We start from the raw sequence: 16,771 nt of genomic DNA, 5'->3' as shown, positions 1-16,771 counted from the left end.
AGCCTCTTTTTTTTTTGCCATTTCTGGTCAATTTTAACATGTGATCAAAATGACTCCTGCATAGCTGTTACCCAGGGGTTACTCTGGCAGCACTATAGACAAGCTAGACTTGTTTAATGTGGCCAAGGCAGCTTTATGGATGCAATCAATTCCACATGCTCTCCCCCTCCTCACTTCATAGAGTTATTGATCGCATGTGCATTTAACTCACAAACACTTCTGTAGCCAGCAGAGCAACGTCTCTACAGTCACCAGCATTTTAAGTGAAACCAACAGGACCTAATAAGCCATGGAGAGCTCCATGTGCAGCCACACACACACACACCACTCAAGGTAAGAGAAATGATGTATGTGTATTGATTGAGAAAAATACTGTATGCGTTTAAGAGTCACCAGACTTTAATCGTATTCAGCGTTGGAGAATGAAGATACTTGTTTGTTACCTGCGGAATTTAAACTAAATTGTGACCACGGTTATTGATTTAATTCCATCATATAATGATCCATATTCTTCACAGCTGAGCATATGTAAAGAGCTCTGCCTATTGAACCACTTGTAGTGTAGCTGTTGTGGTTGTATTAAGACTTCTCTGCCCTCTGCTGGCAAACTGAGTTACTATTACCAAGTGCTAACAGTATTAGAGCAGTCATGAGAAGGTCCTGACAGATTTGAAAGACAGGGATGTCACTAGGATTGAAAGACAGGGGGGGGCTTAGCCCCATGGCTTTGCAAAACTTCCCCTTGCAAAATCTTACTTACAAACTCTAAAGTTAGCTTTTAGATACATCAAAGCTGCATGGGGGGGGATTTACTTAGGCCAGACTGTGCTCCTGCTGAGTTCTTCTTTAGGCTAAGACTTAACCGCTATCTATCTGCCCGTGTAAATGTGTGGTAAAGTAATACCGTACCTAATTCCTCTCTCTATTATCTCTATTATTTAATTACTAGGTGTGTAACGATACACATATTCGTATTGAACCGTTTGATACGAGGCTTTCGGTTTCGAACGAGTCGTTGGACTAATCCTATTTCATTTTTAAAAAAAGAGCCTAAATTATGTGAAATATAATGTTCTCAGTGCCGCTGCACTCAACAAGGCAGCCCAAATGACGAAACAGGCGACATGCTGTCTGCCCTTCCCACTCCTAAAGAAAAACACACTACTCCAGTCAGGCATGATACGCTGAACTAGCTCGTTGCAATATGGTTGACATAATATAATAAATATCATGAAATAATTTAGTTTAGGCTATGCCTTGGTGCCTCTCTCTCCTAAAATATCTTCCAATATCCATTTGTTCAATGAATTGAAGGATATATTGGTACAATAGCATTAACAGTGACACTATGATATTTAGGGACTGATATTGTTTTTAATACTATAGAGAAAGCAGACTATATTAATGGTAAATGGCTTCGGATACCTTACTAGGCGAGCTATTTCTTGTATTTCAGTCGTTTACACTAGCTAGACTATTGTTTTCTATAGCCAACTAAAATATTCCTTTATCTTTACCGCAAGTAAATGTAGCTGAAGTGAAGCAAGTAAAAGTCATTAACAACAACTTACAATTTCACTCTATATCACTCACTGTGTGTGCGGTAGCAAGTCCAGACCAAAGATTTGCGACGAGACAAGATAAATCCTGCAGCTACTTGCAACACAGCGGTCTGCAGCATTCTGAAAGCTGCCAGTTTAAACTGATGAGAAGAGACAAGACGGTGTATCATCTTCATAGCCATTGACTCTTTGTACTTCTGTCTAACTTTCGACTTTCCGGCTTTTTTTTAGCTGGATATATTATTTGTTGTTTCTAATATAGAATTTGGATAACATTAATGATAGTGAGATACAAAACATTTTATTTCTCTGATTTACTGCTTTGTTTTAATGCTGCCTCGCTCGTCCACATACCGTTATCGTGCTAGCGGCCGCTCGTAAGCCTCTCTCTTAAACACTGCCATTTCGACCAGTTGACAGTTCGTGAAATAAAAATAAAACAGACTGCAGTGCGCGACGACACCAACAGATGAATGGTGAAGGAAGATTGATTCCACGTAGTCAGTGATACAGAGTGCACTGTAAAAAAATAAATATTATTATTTGGGGTAGCTTCAGCCCCCCTAAAAATAGGCCTAACGATGAAAGATATTATAATTGGTTAATATGCCATCTGATTAAAGCCGTTTGTATTACACATAGGGATGAATTTGCTTGTAAGTCAGTGAGGATATATGATAGTCATTGCATTTTATCTGTATTTAAATAAGGCTGGTATGTTGTATTTTTTAAAAATCATTTCAATATGTATTATTCCATGTAATGAAGCCCAAATACTTCCAGTATGCGTTCTGAATATTTATTTTCTGACACTCATGAAGACCAAATCACCAACAATTTATGAAATGTGATACCTGAGCTTTACATGCTACGACAGGTATAGGTACACAAATTAAAGCATTTGCTGCAAATACAGCACAACTATGACGAACAAAGAAATAGTGTAGAACAGATAATAGAACAGATAATAGAAGAGATTATACAATTGCAAAAATTGACAAACGACTTTGGTACTGAGCTGCTATGTATTTTATGTCTCATAATTCATTCAGCATTGCTGAACATTACAAAATTAGCTGATAAACATTCCAGATATTATTAGTTATCTGATCATATTGGCAAAGTTGATATAAAATATCTTAAAAATATATAGCTCTAAAAAGAAAAAGAAAAACGCAATTTCTTTTAAATCTATTGTATGGCCATGTATACTCAACTCAAATCTCCAGCAAAAAGTGAAAAAATATAAAACCTTGTTGTGCATCCTGTATATAGAAAAGAAACAATATGTAGCAATACACAGTATACACGGTTCTTAAAACTAGGTAAACATTGCATTGATAGTACTAGTATGGCATGCAGGTTTGCGGTTTGTGTATAGTGCATATAGATAAAGGCAGAAAACTGATATTTATAGAACATTTATATATTGTAGTAGTCCCCATTTCCTTTTCAGTCGTTGCCCCCACAGAACTTCAGTAGGAGTTTCTTGTAGTCCCCAGATGTGTCTCCCTGTCAATGAAATAAATAAATAAATCAGCAAATGTGTCTCACAAAATCTTGTGTACTTGTTGCTTTTAAATCATCCATGAGACTGGAGGGTAATTTGTATTTAGCACAATATATGATGAAGATACTTACAGAGATGTGTGTGTACAGTGACTTTCCGTAGTTTTTCACATACTCCTGGCGGATATCCAGCATGTCGACCTCGGAACGGGAGACCATGATCCGGATCAGGGTTGTGTCTTTGGTCCCAGCTCCCTGAACACATGCACATACACACAATTAGTAACATAAATTAAATATTGTGCTACACTAATTTAGTTATGTATAGAAAATAGGGGTGTGCAAAACAATCGATTCATAGAATTCCAAAAAAAAATATTTATTTATTTTTAAATTGTAGGTCTACTGCAATCACATGGGAAAAGTAACTACATTTACATACTGTGAATCGGGTTTTTTAAAAATTGAGAATCGATTCTGAATCGAACCGTGAGCCTAAAAATCGATATTGAATCGAACCGTGACATTTTCTGAATCGTGCACCCCTAACAGAAAATGACTAGCCAATCAATACAGGGTTTCTCACCTTCATGGCCTTGTAAAGTCTCTCAGCAAAGTAGGCAGTTGTGTTCTTAATACACTTCACTGAAACAGAAAATAGTTACTTATTACCAACACAAGCACAGCGTACTCATTAATTCATACTCTCTCTTTTTTTTTAAAGATTTGTATTACTTGTTTTAAACATACTTTGTTTCTTAAATGCGCTGTAAAAAACAAACACCTTATAATATTCATCACTGCGTGTTGAGTTGAGGATAATGAAGAAACGATACTTAAGTGCTATCTGAAAAGTGATTATGGAATATCAAGCTATGCATACACACAAGAGAATATAACAGGATGGCAACAAGAGGAATTAAAGCTGCATTAATCAATATTTTCATATTCAATGAAATTACTATGTGGACTCTGAAGGAGGTGTCACTTGTAAACACGAACCTCTAGAGGGTTATCTGCAGCTCTACTGAGCTTTTTGCCTGTTTGATCCCAGCACATTTACCGTCTAATTGAGTCTACCCATTTTCATCAAAACAAGCCCCCATTGACAGCAGCAGGCAGCGGCTGTTTAGAGCAACAAGCTCTGATGTATGCTACCTGTCCAGCACCAAAAGGCAGATTACGTTAAGCATAATGTTTGCAAGTAGCTGATGGATGAAGTCAAACATCTAGAAACTAAAGAGCCAGATACTTTTCTCAAGAATTGGTAGAGACTAAAACAGAGCTAAAAGGAGAGTGAATATTAGATTTATCAGGTGGCAGGAACCATGACCGCCATAGGGTGATAATGTTGCTCTCTGTCTGCTGAAAGTTTAAGTCAGGGTTGCGTTTGTCAGCTTGTTTCTGGGATATTCTGCCCACTAGTGACCAAATATTCATTAATGGAGCTTTAAAGCAACTTATATATTGAAAACAATGCTTAGGTGAAATCAGAAACAAAAACACTGTCCAAAAGAGAGAAACGAAACACAGCTCAAAACCGATGGCAGACATCCAACATTGCACCACACACCACCTCACAATGAAAACTTATAGACTGGTTGTGCAAAACCATCATAAGGATTCAAATAAATCACATCTAAAAACAGGTTACTGTACCATAACCCTGAGAAATGTTGGCAAAAAACAGGGAAAAAAGAAATCATGCATTTAACAACTTCCTCCAGTTCTTTTTCAAAAGTGTATCAAGACAGCTGTAATACAATATGTAACATAATGAGCATGGGAAATGTTTAAATGTTATGTCAAACATGTATTGCAGACAACCTTACACTTGTCATTAACTAATTATGTGGAGCAGATTCTGACTCTCTCATTACATGGGTGTGACCTATCTAAGACTAGACTTGAATAGGGGTGTGTGTGTGTGTGTGTGTGTGTGTGTGTGTGTGTGTGTGTGTATTCTTACCCACTGCCAACATGCCACTCTCAAGGTCTCCGGACATTTCCCTGCTGATGCTCTTCTCGATATCCCTGCCACACATCTGCTGGTACTCAAGAAAAACTAAACACACAAACACACAAACACTAAGGTTTCATTTGTGGCCCGATTCTCCTTTAATGTGTGTTTAAATGTTGAACCTTATGTTAGATTATGCTTGTGAACATGTCTCCATAAAGAATACCTGCTCTGAGATGGGGTTTGCTCCTGGCACACAAAATAGCATTAAACTTGGATTCATCTGTTCCCAGCTTGTTTTCTCCAGCAGCATACAGGGCCTATAGGGAGAACAGCAATGCAATGTCTTTTGTTTAGTATAGGATCTCCATTAGATGTGCCCTTAAGCACAGCTACTCTTCCAGGGTTTATGCAATCAAGAGTACAAGAAAATAATAGAAGACAGTGTTTCCCACAGGTTGAGAATTTACTTGTGGTGGTGGGAGGTGCAGGACGTGACGGCGGGGCGTGTAATGGCTGGGTTCAGTAATAATGGGTTCAGTTCTAAACTAGTCAAATGAATGTTAAAACAATGACTACATAACATTATCAGATCATTTAGAAAGAAATAACGATTTACATATTAAACAAATTAAGACTAAATGATGATACAGATAAAAAATATTGCGACACCATGCTGCATCTGACACAATTTCAGGGTATTTATTAGGGCTGCACCATATGAGGAATATGCGATATGCCCCGACGTTGTTGAATACTGCGATAATATTACTTGGGATAAATAAACAGATTTTAAAATGTAGCCTACTCAGTTCTGCATTTCTGCTGCTTTCAGTATTTTGCTAAAATACAACAAATTGCTTACTTTTAAAGTGGCCATATTATGCTCATTTTCAGGTTCATAATTGTAATTTGAGATTCTATCAGAATAGGTTTACATGGTTTAATTTTCAAAAAACACCATATTTTTGTTGTATTGCACATTGCTGCAGGTCCTCTTTTCACACTGTGTTCAGGTCTCTGTTTTAGCTACAGAGTGAGACATCTCTCACAACAGTCGCACATGCGCAGTAGCTAGCTAAGGATTACATGAGCTAGCTAGCTGTTTCTCCAACTTCGGCCGGTACATTACATGTCATTTAGCTGACGCTTCTATCCAAAGCGACTTACAATTGCTATATATGTCAGAGGTTGCACACCTCTGGAGCAACTAGAGGTTAAGCGTCTTTCTCAGGGACACATTGGTTGATGTATCGCAGTGGGAATTGAACCCAGATCTCCCACACCAAAGGCATGTGTCATATCCACTGTGCCATCACCACCCAACTGTACAAGGCAGGATTAGGCGGGAGACTTCTTCTAAACGAGGGCACACTTCCAACTTTGCGTCGCTAGCATGCTAATGGTTAGCCCCCTAGTTTCAGCTAGTTATGTAGAAAGCCCTGCAGATTTTTTAACAGCTCACCTGGAGACTGAAGGCAGGACACATTCAGAAACCTGTATCTCACTCAAAACAGCATGGATGTTTGTTGTTTTTTTTAAGTTTGTATGCGTATGGAAGCACCAGAGACACAAAATAACACCCCAAATCCCAGAAAAAGTGATTTTTTTTCATAATATGGGTACTTTAAACAAAGTAATTACAAAAACAAAAAAGTGTAGCAATGTTGTGCTTCGTCAATTAAATCAGTTGTTTTTTTTTGCCAAATGTTAACGGACACACACACACACACACACACACACACACACACAGAGAGATAGAGATAGTTTGAAAGAAAGAAAAATCAAAAAACATAGTGATAATGACAATGAAGCAGATTTTACCTGAGCATCTTGTTTAGCCAGAGAGATGTCAACATGCTCTCGTTCATCACGATTACCCTGCAAAATACAGGACAGCATATTCCTAGTTAAATCTGAAAGTAGTTGCTAAGAGACAGGTATACAAAGTTCATTTGTAATCATATCTTACCTGGGCGAGAGAGATCAGGAGCCTGCGGAAGTGGCCGGAAGTATCACCACTAATGGCATCTTCCATTGTCTTCTTGTATTCTGAAATGGCAAAAAAGCAATAGTACTAACAAAACAAAAAAAGACCACAGATATTAAACATGGGTTTAATTAAAATACTTAGGTTCAATCATTAGTGATTTTTGAAAGCTGATAATCAACATGTGTGGACTGTGTTAAGGAAAAACTATGGAGCAGCACATCTCATTTCACATACATGAAGAAGGTTCAGGAGACTTTGATGAATTACACAGGAGGATTTAACGAATTCTCAATTGAGGAGAGTTTAGGATTACATGGTACAGTGTAGGTGCCATCCCAACTTCTGACGTTCCTGTCTTCCTGAAGGTTTATTTCAAGGGGGTAAGCGTGCATCTGGAAAGGGTACCTCCAATGGCGAGATTCTAGGCTAACAAGCAATCACCTCCTGTTAGCATCCCATTGAGTCCCATTCATTTTGGCATCACTTTGACAGCGAATAACTTTACATCTGACAACTTTAAAAGACTCTATTTGTCCATTGTTTATTTCTAAAGAAACATGACAACGTATTAAAGGCTCCATTACCTTGTACCTCACGTTATGGCTCTGTAGCAGCCGTTTTTGTAAAAATAGGCTAACGATTGTGTCATAACCATGCAAATTTCTGTCGCATAGTAGAGGAATTACCGTATAGTCAGGAGAAGCTCGAAGGCAGTTTCGACTTACATTAGCTGTTTAAGTTTAATTACTAATGTTAACTAGCATTTTAGTTATCAGTAAGTAGCCTGTGCCTATGTTATCTCCTTACATATATATACCTACGCTCTCCGTCTCTGCAAGATTCGCAATGATTGAGATTTCTCTTGGCACAGCTACCAGAAGACTTACAACTTTCAGACAGGTTGCTCACGTCACATCTACGCCGTCAGCTCAGTTTGAGGCTGCGCAGTAACGCTCAGCGCTCACCGGAAAAGTGACTTCACTGGTCTTGTTAGAAATATATGGCTTCACTGTGTCCATTCTTTTACTGTCTATGGTTTGTTTACACTCACGCTGGAGGCTTTAAGTTTAGCTGAATCTTCAATGAAAACAAACATATTGTGGGCGCACAAAACACAGACACACATAATGTGTTATGTGTTTACTTCCTCCATGATCTTGGCAGTCTTATCATACAATTGTTACATCTCATCATCTTTGGAGGCACAGAGTTGAAGTACTCTTCTTCCGGGAAAGGTTATGAGGTTATGTTGGCCACTGACCTGAAAGAGACCTGGGCACTACTGCCTCAACTTACATAGCATGAGTTTGTAAGCTGGAAATTCCACCACAGATCAAAGATGGTAATAATTGGAATATTAACAAACATTGTGCAACTGCATTTACATCATGAGGCACTGACATTCTTCACTGAAACCAAGACTGATATACCAGCAGCTTTTCAAGCATACTGAAGGTAAGGTGACCACAACCCAATTTACTGGCAAGGGAAACAGTAGATTACTGCATAAGCATAACACATATATAATAACAAACACTGAAAATTAAATAAACAAAAAGTATTCACTATAAAATGGTATGTCTTTCTGTAGTTGCAGTTATGAAACCTTAATTTCAATTTCCTATTATTGACTAAAATGGCTATTACTAAATTACTTTATGTGCAACACATTCCTAGCCAAAACATCTGCATTTACAAATTGTATGGTGGTACCAAAATCTAGACAGACTGCGCGTATCTACTAACATAATAAAACACTTCTGTTATATTTTGTAATAAAGGAGATCACAACAGTAGGGGAAAGCAGTCCATTAACCGCCCTGAGGCATCTCACCTTGTTTGTAAATACGGCTTATCTCCTTGATTTCAGCGTTGGAGCGAGATGACAGGATCTCTATCAGACAGGCTTCATCAGTTCCGGCTCCCTGTTAGGAAGACAGAACAATAATAATAACAACAACAACAACAATAATAATAATGTATACTTTATTAATCCCGCAAGAGAAATTATGTTTTCACTCTGTTATTATTACACACCGGCCTGAATTACACACACATGCTCAGTACCTATACATGCACTAATGGAGAGATGTCAGAGTGAGGGGGCTGCCCATGGAAAGGGGCCCCGAGCAGTTGGGGGTTCGGTGCCTTGCTCAAGAGCACCTTGGCAGTGCCCAGGAGGTGAACTGGCAGGTGAACTGGTACCTCTCCAGCTACCAGTCCACCACCATACTTTGGTCCGTATGGGGATTTGAATCAGCAACCCTCATTAGAAGTTATTAAATGCAACTAACTTCAGTTGGTTGAGTAATAGCTTGTGAGACGGAGCCTGCTGGACCTGGGCGAGAGATGTGACCCATGGCCAGAATATCATAGTTCATAAAAATGCAGCGCAGTGACGATACAGACATTTCATAGCCTACACAAGACGTGCGTAACGCCGCTGACCCGCCAAAGTGCATTCGACCCGTGCTGGACGCATTCATGAGTCAGCCGTCATTCTATGAGTAGCATACTCTCCCTGTCTTTCTGTCAGTTTTATTTTTTTTTAATTTTTTTTTTTTAAAAGACTTAGGCCTTTATTTTGATAGGAAAGCTGAAGACATGAAAGGGGAGAGAGAGGGGGGGATGACATGCAGGAAAGGGCCGCAGGTCGGAGTCGAACCTCTATATATACCAACTGAGCTATTCGGGCGTCTTCTCTCTCTTTTAATCAGTCTGTTATTGTTGTTGAAAACAAGTGAATGAGCTTTCTCAGAGATATATATTTTTTTTTTAAATATATCCTAGGCTATTTATTTCAGATAACTTTCATTTACATGTGTTGCAGTTGTATATTTTCAAACTGGGAAGGAAACCCTTTCTTTGCATTTTATTTTAATCACAATCTGTTTTAATGAAAGAGTTTGTGAAAAGTGGCTTTGACTTAAAACTGAACATTTAGCCCACTCTGTAAAAAAATACAGAGCTATATATCGTGTATCGCCATTCAGCGTTAACAGCGACGCAAGGAAAAATTTGGGTGCACCTAAATTTTGTGCTGGTGCACCTAAATTTTGTGCTGGTGCACCTAAATATAAAAAGTTAGGCGCACCAGTGCAACCAAGGCAAAATGTTAGTCTGGAGCCCTGATACATGCTTCTCGATCTAGGAGCCTTTTTCATAACAAGATGGGTTTTTTTTGTTTTTTTTTAACAATGCAATACCACATAATAATCTGGGTTTTAATTAATTCTATGTTGACATAAAGCTGGTAAATACTGAAAAAAGTATCAATAGGTTTTGTGCCTGAGCGTTTACCTTTATGGCATTGTGGATCTCAGAGGCATCAAACTCAGAAGGGGTCTTCAATGTGGCCATGACCATACTCCTAAAGTTGCCAGACAGTTCTGAGTGCAGGTCCTTAATCAGATCCTGAAAATGGAAACATGCTTGACAAAATTAACAACCGTCATTAAGTTCTGAAAAGAAACTGCTAGAAGCTCTGTGGCATAGCTATAATGAGCGCTGAAGACATTCCAACCCCCTCTCCATTCTACTGGCAGCCACAGCACCTGTTGTCTGCTTGTCATCATTACACACTGCTAGCCACTTATATTCTATATTCAGAAATTGTGGGGTTTTTTTAGGTAAATACTCATCTAATGGAAAATGGCATCAGGTATCACATTAACATTAAACACTTAACAATAAGCATAATAATACGTTTACCTTGCCATAGGAAGTTTTGTAGGCCCGGAGCAAAGGAACGCGCTGCTTGTTAGAACGACTCCCCAGTAAGTCGATGATGGCTTGCTCATCAGTTCCTGCACAGACAAGCCCACACCGTTGAATCAGAAGCAGACTACAGATAAAGAAATGTTCCAATTCAAAACATTTCATACATATGTACAAGTGACATTTATACTTGAAAATGACAAATATCTTTATATATGCAAAAGCTTTCATCTAAAGAAAGTTAAGTTGGTCATCAACTAACTTAAGCCTGTCAGCGCACATAGAATGTCTTTAATTAGGTTATATAATTTTAAAATATGTCAAGCTGTATCTTTGTCACTTTACATACAAGTGAATTTGTGCACAATGATTTATAAAATGTAAGTGTTTGTGCTCATACAAGACTGAATAATAGTTTTGATTACTATTGTTATAGAAGTGACAATAGTTTTCCATCGATCAGAAATTCATTTTTATCCATCATTCTGAAAAAAGACCATAAAAAGATGACTACCGGTAATTAACTTAACATTTAGTTGACTATGATCCTTACAACCAATTAGTTAACTAAATAATTAAGAAAGGGCAGCCCAAATGAATACAGTTAGAACACACTTCCCAAATAGACAACATCCAGTGAACCATGTGCATCTGGAGGATATTATTAAGCATTCTGTCCATAGTGCTCACCAAAGCCCTTCATGGCCTTCCTCAGGACCTCCACATCTCTAAGTGGGTCAGCTCCAGGAAAGTCCGTGATTGTTCCCCTGAATCCTCTCTGAGATAACAACACAGCCATTTCCGCAGTGCAACAAGTGTTATTTAAACGAAAAGCTCATTCTGTTTTAGACATTACGTTATAAATGTATAGTGTGTGTGTATTTGACACATAACAGAGAGCCATAACACAAAGTTTTTTTTTTTGTTAACCTATAGGGTCAAAAGGATTTCTTTTGTGTTTCTTACGTTGACAGGGGGAGCAATTGGCATGGCTCCTGGGCTGTAGGCTGGCATGGATGGATTTGGTGAAGGGGCCTGTGGGTAACCTGGCACAGGTGCTGGTGCTCCCCCATAACCAGGCATGGATGGGTTTGGTGATGGTGCTCCAGGGTATCCGGGCATTGGCTGGCCAGGCTGACCAGGCTGACCAGGCTGACCAGGCTGACCAGGCTGACCAGGGTAGCCCATCCCTGGGCCTTGGGGGTGTTGCATGTTCCCTCCTGGCTGTGGGTATAGGCCATATGACTGTTGGTTAGGGATGGGGGAACCATACCCGCCAGGCTGAGTGGCAGGTGGGTGACCCCCAGGGGCTTGGGCGAACATGGATGGGTTTTGATTAAACCCCGCCATGACAGCAGAGATCTGGTTGGCCTGTGATTTGGAAAGATTGGCATCTCATAATATGTGTACAGACCTTTAAGGATTATTTCATGCAAAGCACAGGTAGCTGGTCACACCTTTATTGGATTAGATTCATATTTATTTATCATATTTATTGAATTAATCAATGTTTAACACATTTCCAAGTAAATGCCCTTTTATCCTGGATCTAGCTTCAGAACTAACTGAAGTTAATGTTCCTGACATTTTGAATTTTTCCAGTTACACGATGTACAAGTATCCAAATGAAGTGTGGCCATGCTACCATAAAATGGAAGATATCTGATAACAGATAATGAGAAAATAACATAGACAAGACAAGGACTCAGTAAAGGGGATAATTAGAGTTGTATTATGTAGATTGATAGGTTTAAGAAGCATGAATAAGAATGAATTATGTGACAGTTTTTTTATGGAAGTGACCTAGAAAAAGAAGCTGACAGAGAAAATGGCGATGCTGAGGATTTAAAGATGCAAACGTTTGGAAAAGTCTTACCACAAAGTGAAAAGATGTGATATTCCATGAATGGCTGTGTAATTAATTCTAACTGGAATAGTCAACGCAATAATCTGATGATGTTGCATTACACATATTTTAAGATTTTTCTGGGTGCAGGTGAAGGTAATTTGTTAGGCTAAACCTACCATGCCAGCCATGTATCCAGGGTTGGATAAGCTGTCAAGACCAATGGAGGGATATCCACCAGCAGGGCCACCTCCCCAGCTGCCTGCAGCAGACAACAAAGACAAAGCTGTTCAGGAAAGTTGAGGATGCATTGAGAATATTAGCCTGAGACAGGAATGACTCTTCTTCCTGGAACTTCCTTTTTCTCACTTTCCAACTAGTTAACAGGTTAGAAAGAGAGTTAGTTGCAAAGAATAGGAGTTCTATGTGAAAAAAGAATTGTGGGACTCTTAGCAACAGCAGAAGTTTGTTTGTTTTTGAGGGGAAACGATTCCATTCCTCTGTTAACTATAAGTCTCATGATCCCTGTTTCCTACACACATAACATAACTGACTCATCCTTTCTAAGAAAGAAGCACCAGGACACATTAAGGCTACATTTGCATTGCTACATTTTGGTTTTTAAGCAGAGTTTTCAGCCAAAAGCAATCTCCGTGCACACAAGTGTTTTTAGTTCCAGTAGAAGAACTAACCTCCGTTTAAACTACCACGCCCAAACCGCACATCTCATCAACATTCTCGTATACTGGGCATATACAGGAGGCAGCACGTATACTCCGCTCGTCGGTGGTAGTTGCCATTGTAACGTTAGTAGCTTAGTCTCAAAAGCGAGACTTCATGACTGATAAGACCCAATCAGGCGGCGAAACGCTGGCGTCAGTGTCGGTGTTGCCAAAGGTCTCCGTTTGTGGCCGTTGAGACCGCAACACAACCCGGCAGATTTCAAACCAAAACGGGTCAGAAGTGTTTTCAAATGTCTCCTGTTTAGGGGCTCTGAAGCGCAAGAGCTGTGTGAATGCACTCCGTTTCACTTATTTTTTAAATCACCATAATGGGATGATTGTGTTGCTCTTTATGTGCAAATAAATGTTATATTGGCATGGTTTTATTTCAGTTAGCATAATAGCTGGTTTGATTTGCATTGAGAGATGATTTTATGGAAAGTACCCCATGCCAATCTCTAGGTATGGTGAAGGGTATGTGATGATGTGGGGCTATTTTAATTCCAAAGGCCAAGGGAACTTTATCAGGATGCCTAGTATCCTGGATCCATGAAATAACTGGCCTTTAAAAATAAAAATCTGCCTGCCTCTATGGGAATTTAACATAGGGGTGTACTTACTTATGCCCCCTGTATTTTAAGGAAAAACATTTATTTATTTACGATACATTATTCATTCACAAAGAAAATTGGTGTCCTTAAAGTTGGATTTTTCCTCATTTTTTTTAATTAAGGCATTAAGATCAATTTCCTAAAGATGATTTTTTTGTATTCCTCTTTTTAGTCAACTTTAGCATGGGTGTCCTAATTATTTCACATGACTGTAGATGAGAAAGTAGGTATTTTTTTGATAATATATTTCGCAAATGTCAAACTATTCCTTTAACAGTGTGGCACGATGGCTTACCTTGTGGTGGTGCCTGTGGATAGCCTCCAGCCTGTGGTGGATAGCCTCCAGCCTGAGGTGGATAGCCTCCAGCCTGAGGTGGATAGCCTCCAGCCTGTGGAGGATAGCCACCTGGTTGAGGAGGGTAACCGCCTGGCTGCTGCGGGTAGCCTCCAGCTTGGGGAGGGTATGCTCCAGGCTGAGGGGGGTAGGCACCAGGTTGTTGAGGAAAAGCCCCAGGCTGTTGTGGGTATCCACCTGCCTGAGGGGGGTATCCAGGGTAGCTCATGGCTTTAAGCATAAAACAGAACTGTCAGAAATCAAAGGGCTGCCAAACATGACCTATTAAAAAAAAGTAAGACTCATCTTGTGCAGCCACCTAGACAAAAATGCATTTTATCTGTCGGTAAAGGACAATAAAAAGAAAGAACACGTGGCCGGGTTAGATCAGTGGGTAGAGCAGGCACACATACACTGAGAGGTGTATGCCTCGACGCAGAGGACCAAGGTTCAAATCCGACCTGTAATGATTTCCTGCATGTCTTCCCCCCTCTCTCTCCCCTTTCTCGCCTAGCTGTCCTGTCAAATTAAAGGTGGAAAAGGCCAAAGAAATAATCTTAAATATATATATATATCATATGTGCCATTAACACTACGCTGTTAATGGCACCTATAGACTGTAAAACATATTGACCTTCACATACAAGAGAGTTGAAAACACATCCAGCTCTAATCCTGCCCCTCCTCATCCTCAGGACACAATTATTCCCTGACAATGACATGAATAATCTGGATTTCTCAGAACTGGTTCACTTCTGGAGTATGTCTGCTTTAATAAATGTAAATTTATAGTTTGTTATACTGGACATACTAGTCTGCTAGGTAGGTAGGTTCCATGACTCAGTGTAGTGCTTTTTAAATGTCCCTATATTTAATTCACCGGTCTTTGCTTTTTAATGTAGCAATGTAGGCTAAATGTCACTGTCAATGCAATATAATAAATTGCAAACTCCTTATTCCAGGGATGTTGGATCACAAATATTTTTAGTTGAGTAGTGTGTGTTGAGGAAACTCTCTTTTTGGTTAAGCATAGTATGACAAGCCTGTGTTCCAATATGCCTACTTGTTCCATGGTAATGCTGACTTCAGAGGTCTTCTCTGCTTTGCATTTTATGGACACAGAATAAAAGATGTTGCTGTGTTTGAATGAGCACATGGAGCATGGAAACAACCCTATAAAATACAGAGGTCAACCGCAAAGGATAGAAGCATTTAAATTCAGTACAGCATTTATGCTATAACATATGTTCAGATTGTTCTAGGTAAAAGCTATCCAGTCACAATGACTTCGGATCTAACTGTTACATAAATACTTTTAACCTCTTATACACGTCATACTCATGCCCTGCCGTCTGATGTCAAAACACTAGCAGTGATGCTGACTCAAAGTGCCTTTGTGAAATACTTTATCAACACATTTGGTCGGAAAAAATGTGGTTTGTCTACTTTACGGTGCTTCAGGTTCAAACAGATCACACCTTTCTGCTTTCACAATTCAAACAGACAAATGTGAACTGACGAGAAGCACAGTAACTGTTAACCACTGCAAATCCTAACACCAATGCACACAGTCATATTTGCTTAGGGAGTTGGGGTCCGAGTAAAGACATTTATCGTTTCAGGTTTAAAGTCACCAATATGAGGTAATTACAACTGCTTAAGGTGTAACAATGCAGTGACGGTTACTATTAGCTAGCTAATCTTAACATACATAAATGGCTTGATTTAGTTTAATTTTGTTGTGACGCTGGGCGTGTCAGTTCCCTCACTTTAAAACTGGTGAAGTTTGATGGTTCGGCGAAACACAAAACATACTATTGACTTTATCATGGCTAACTATTGACGTTGGCTAACGTTAGTGAGAACAAACACTGCACTAATAGTTAACATGCAAAACAGATTGTGTTAGGCCATTGAAAATACACATACTAATACAAACAAAAGTTCCCGTTTTTAACTGTGCGCTAGCCAATACAACGCTGCGTTAGGCCTGTCGATCTGTTAAAACAAGCTAGTTAATACCTCCCTAACGCTATCTAAGCTTGTTGACCAAAAATAGGCGAACAAAAATCCAGCAGCAATTTGAAGCTACAATCTAAGCAGAGCATTTTAAATGGTTGAGCTAAAGTTGACAGGCTAACGACAGCGTCGAGAACAGCAGAGCAACGTTGGACCAGAAAACGACTCCAAATATAGTTGCTACTTATCCAAATATAACTTATAACGTGAGCTAATGTATCATACATCACTCTAACTCGACCTGTTTGAGTAGTTGTTTGATTTTAGCACTTACTTTAGTCTGCTTGTAGCTAGTCTCTTCCTGGATGGACGTGATTATTTGACCAGCCGCAGTTTTGACTAAGCTAAACTGGAATTGGGTGGGACTCTGTCATACTTTCCATTTAAAGAACCCACCCATATATCTGCCCGTCACAGAGCAGTGATGTGACAACAGTAAATATGTGTTCACCCCTAGACATAGACATAGCTAGCTACATACGTGAACATTTACGACAT

The 16,771-nt window shown here is 39.3% G+C and overlaps 1 protein-coding gene across 3 annotated transcripts; it reads right to left on the bottom strand.

Moving 5' to 3' along the window:
• Positions 1 to 2,347: 2,347 nt before the first annotated feature.
• Positions 2,348 to 16,742, bottom strand: anxa11a (annexin A11a). Of its 3 annotated transcripts, none has more exons than XM_078272609.1 (15): positions 16,548 to 16,742; positions 14,216 to 14,504; positions 12,767 to 12,849; positions 11,708 to 12,112; positions 11,432 to 11,519; positions 10,736 to 10,830; positions 10,325 to 10,438; positions 8,859 to 8,949; positions 7,004 to 7,083; positions 6,856 to 6,912; positions 5,258 to 5,351; positions 5,041 to 5,136; positions 3,658 to 3,716; positions 3,204 to 3,326; positions 2,348 to 3,074 (listed from the first exon to the last, which is right to left on the bottom strand). In XM_078272609.1, exons 2-15 carry the CDS (start codon positions 14,493 to 14,495, stop codon positions 3,015 to 3,017), a joined length of 1,725 nt encoding a protein of 574 aa, XP_078128735.1. In that variant the 5' UTR covers positions 14,496 to 14,504; positions 16,548 to 16,742; the 3' UTR covers positions 2,348 to 3,014. The 3 variants fall into 3 exon arrangements, with proteins under 3 accessions (XP_078128735.1, XP_078128737.1, XP_078128736.1); XM_078272611.1 differs by having other exon boundaries at positions 11,708 to 11,965; positions 16,548 to 16,741; XM_078272610.1 differs by having other exon boundaries at positions 14,216 to 14,485; positions 16,548 to 16,741.
• Between the last annotated feature and the right edge of the window lie 29 nt (positions 16,743 to 16,771).

Source organism: Sander vitreus, chromosome 17, assembly GCF_031162955.1.
Source record: "Sander vitreus isolate 19-12246 chromosome 17, sanVit1, whole genome shotgun sequence".
NCBI classification, from domain to species: Eukaryota; Metazoa; Chordata; class Actinopteri; order Perciformes; family Percidae; genus Sander; species Sander vitreus.
The sequence above is the reverse complement of the archived record's forward strand: the minus strand, read 5'-3'. Positions and strand labels throughout refer to the sequence as shown.

What these genes read in the sequence shown, in the direction of transcription:
- anxa11a (XM_078272609.1), bottom strand. Translation starts at nt 14,495, where the DNA reads ATGCTTAAAGCCATGAGCTACCCTGGATACCCCCCTCAGGCAGGTGGA. An exon ending in TCCACAGGCACCACCACAAG is followed by an intron (nt 12,850 to 14,215) that starts GTAAGCCATCGT and finishes TGTCTGCTGCAG; the next exon opens with GCAGCTGGGGAGGTGGCCCT. An exon ending in ACAAAACTTCCTATGGCAAG is followed by an intron (nt 10,439 to 10,735) that starts GTAAACGTATTA and finishes TTCCATTTTCAG; the next exon opens with GATCTGATTAAGGACCTGCA.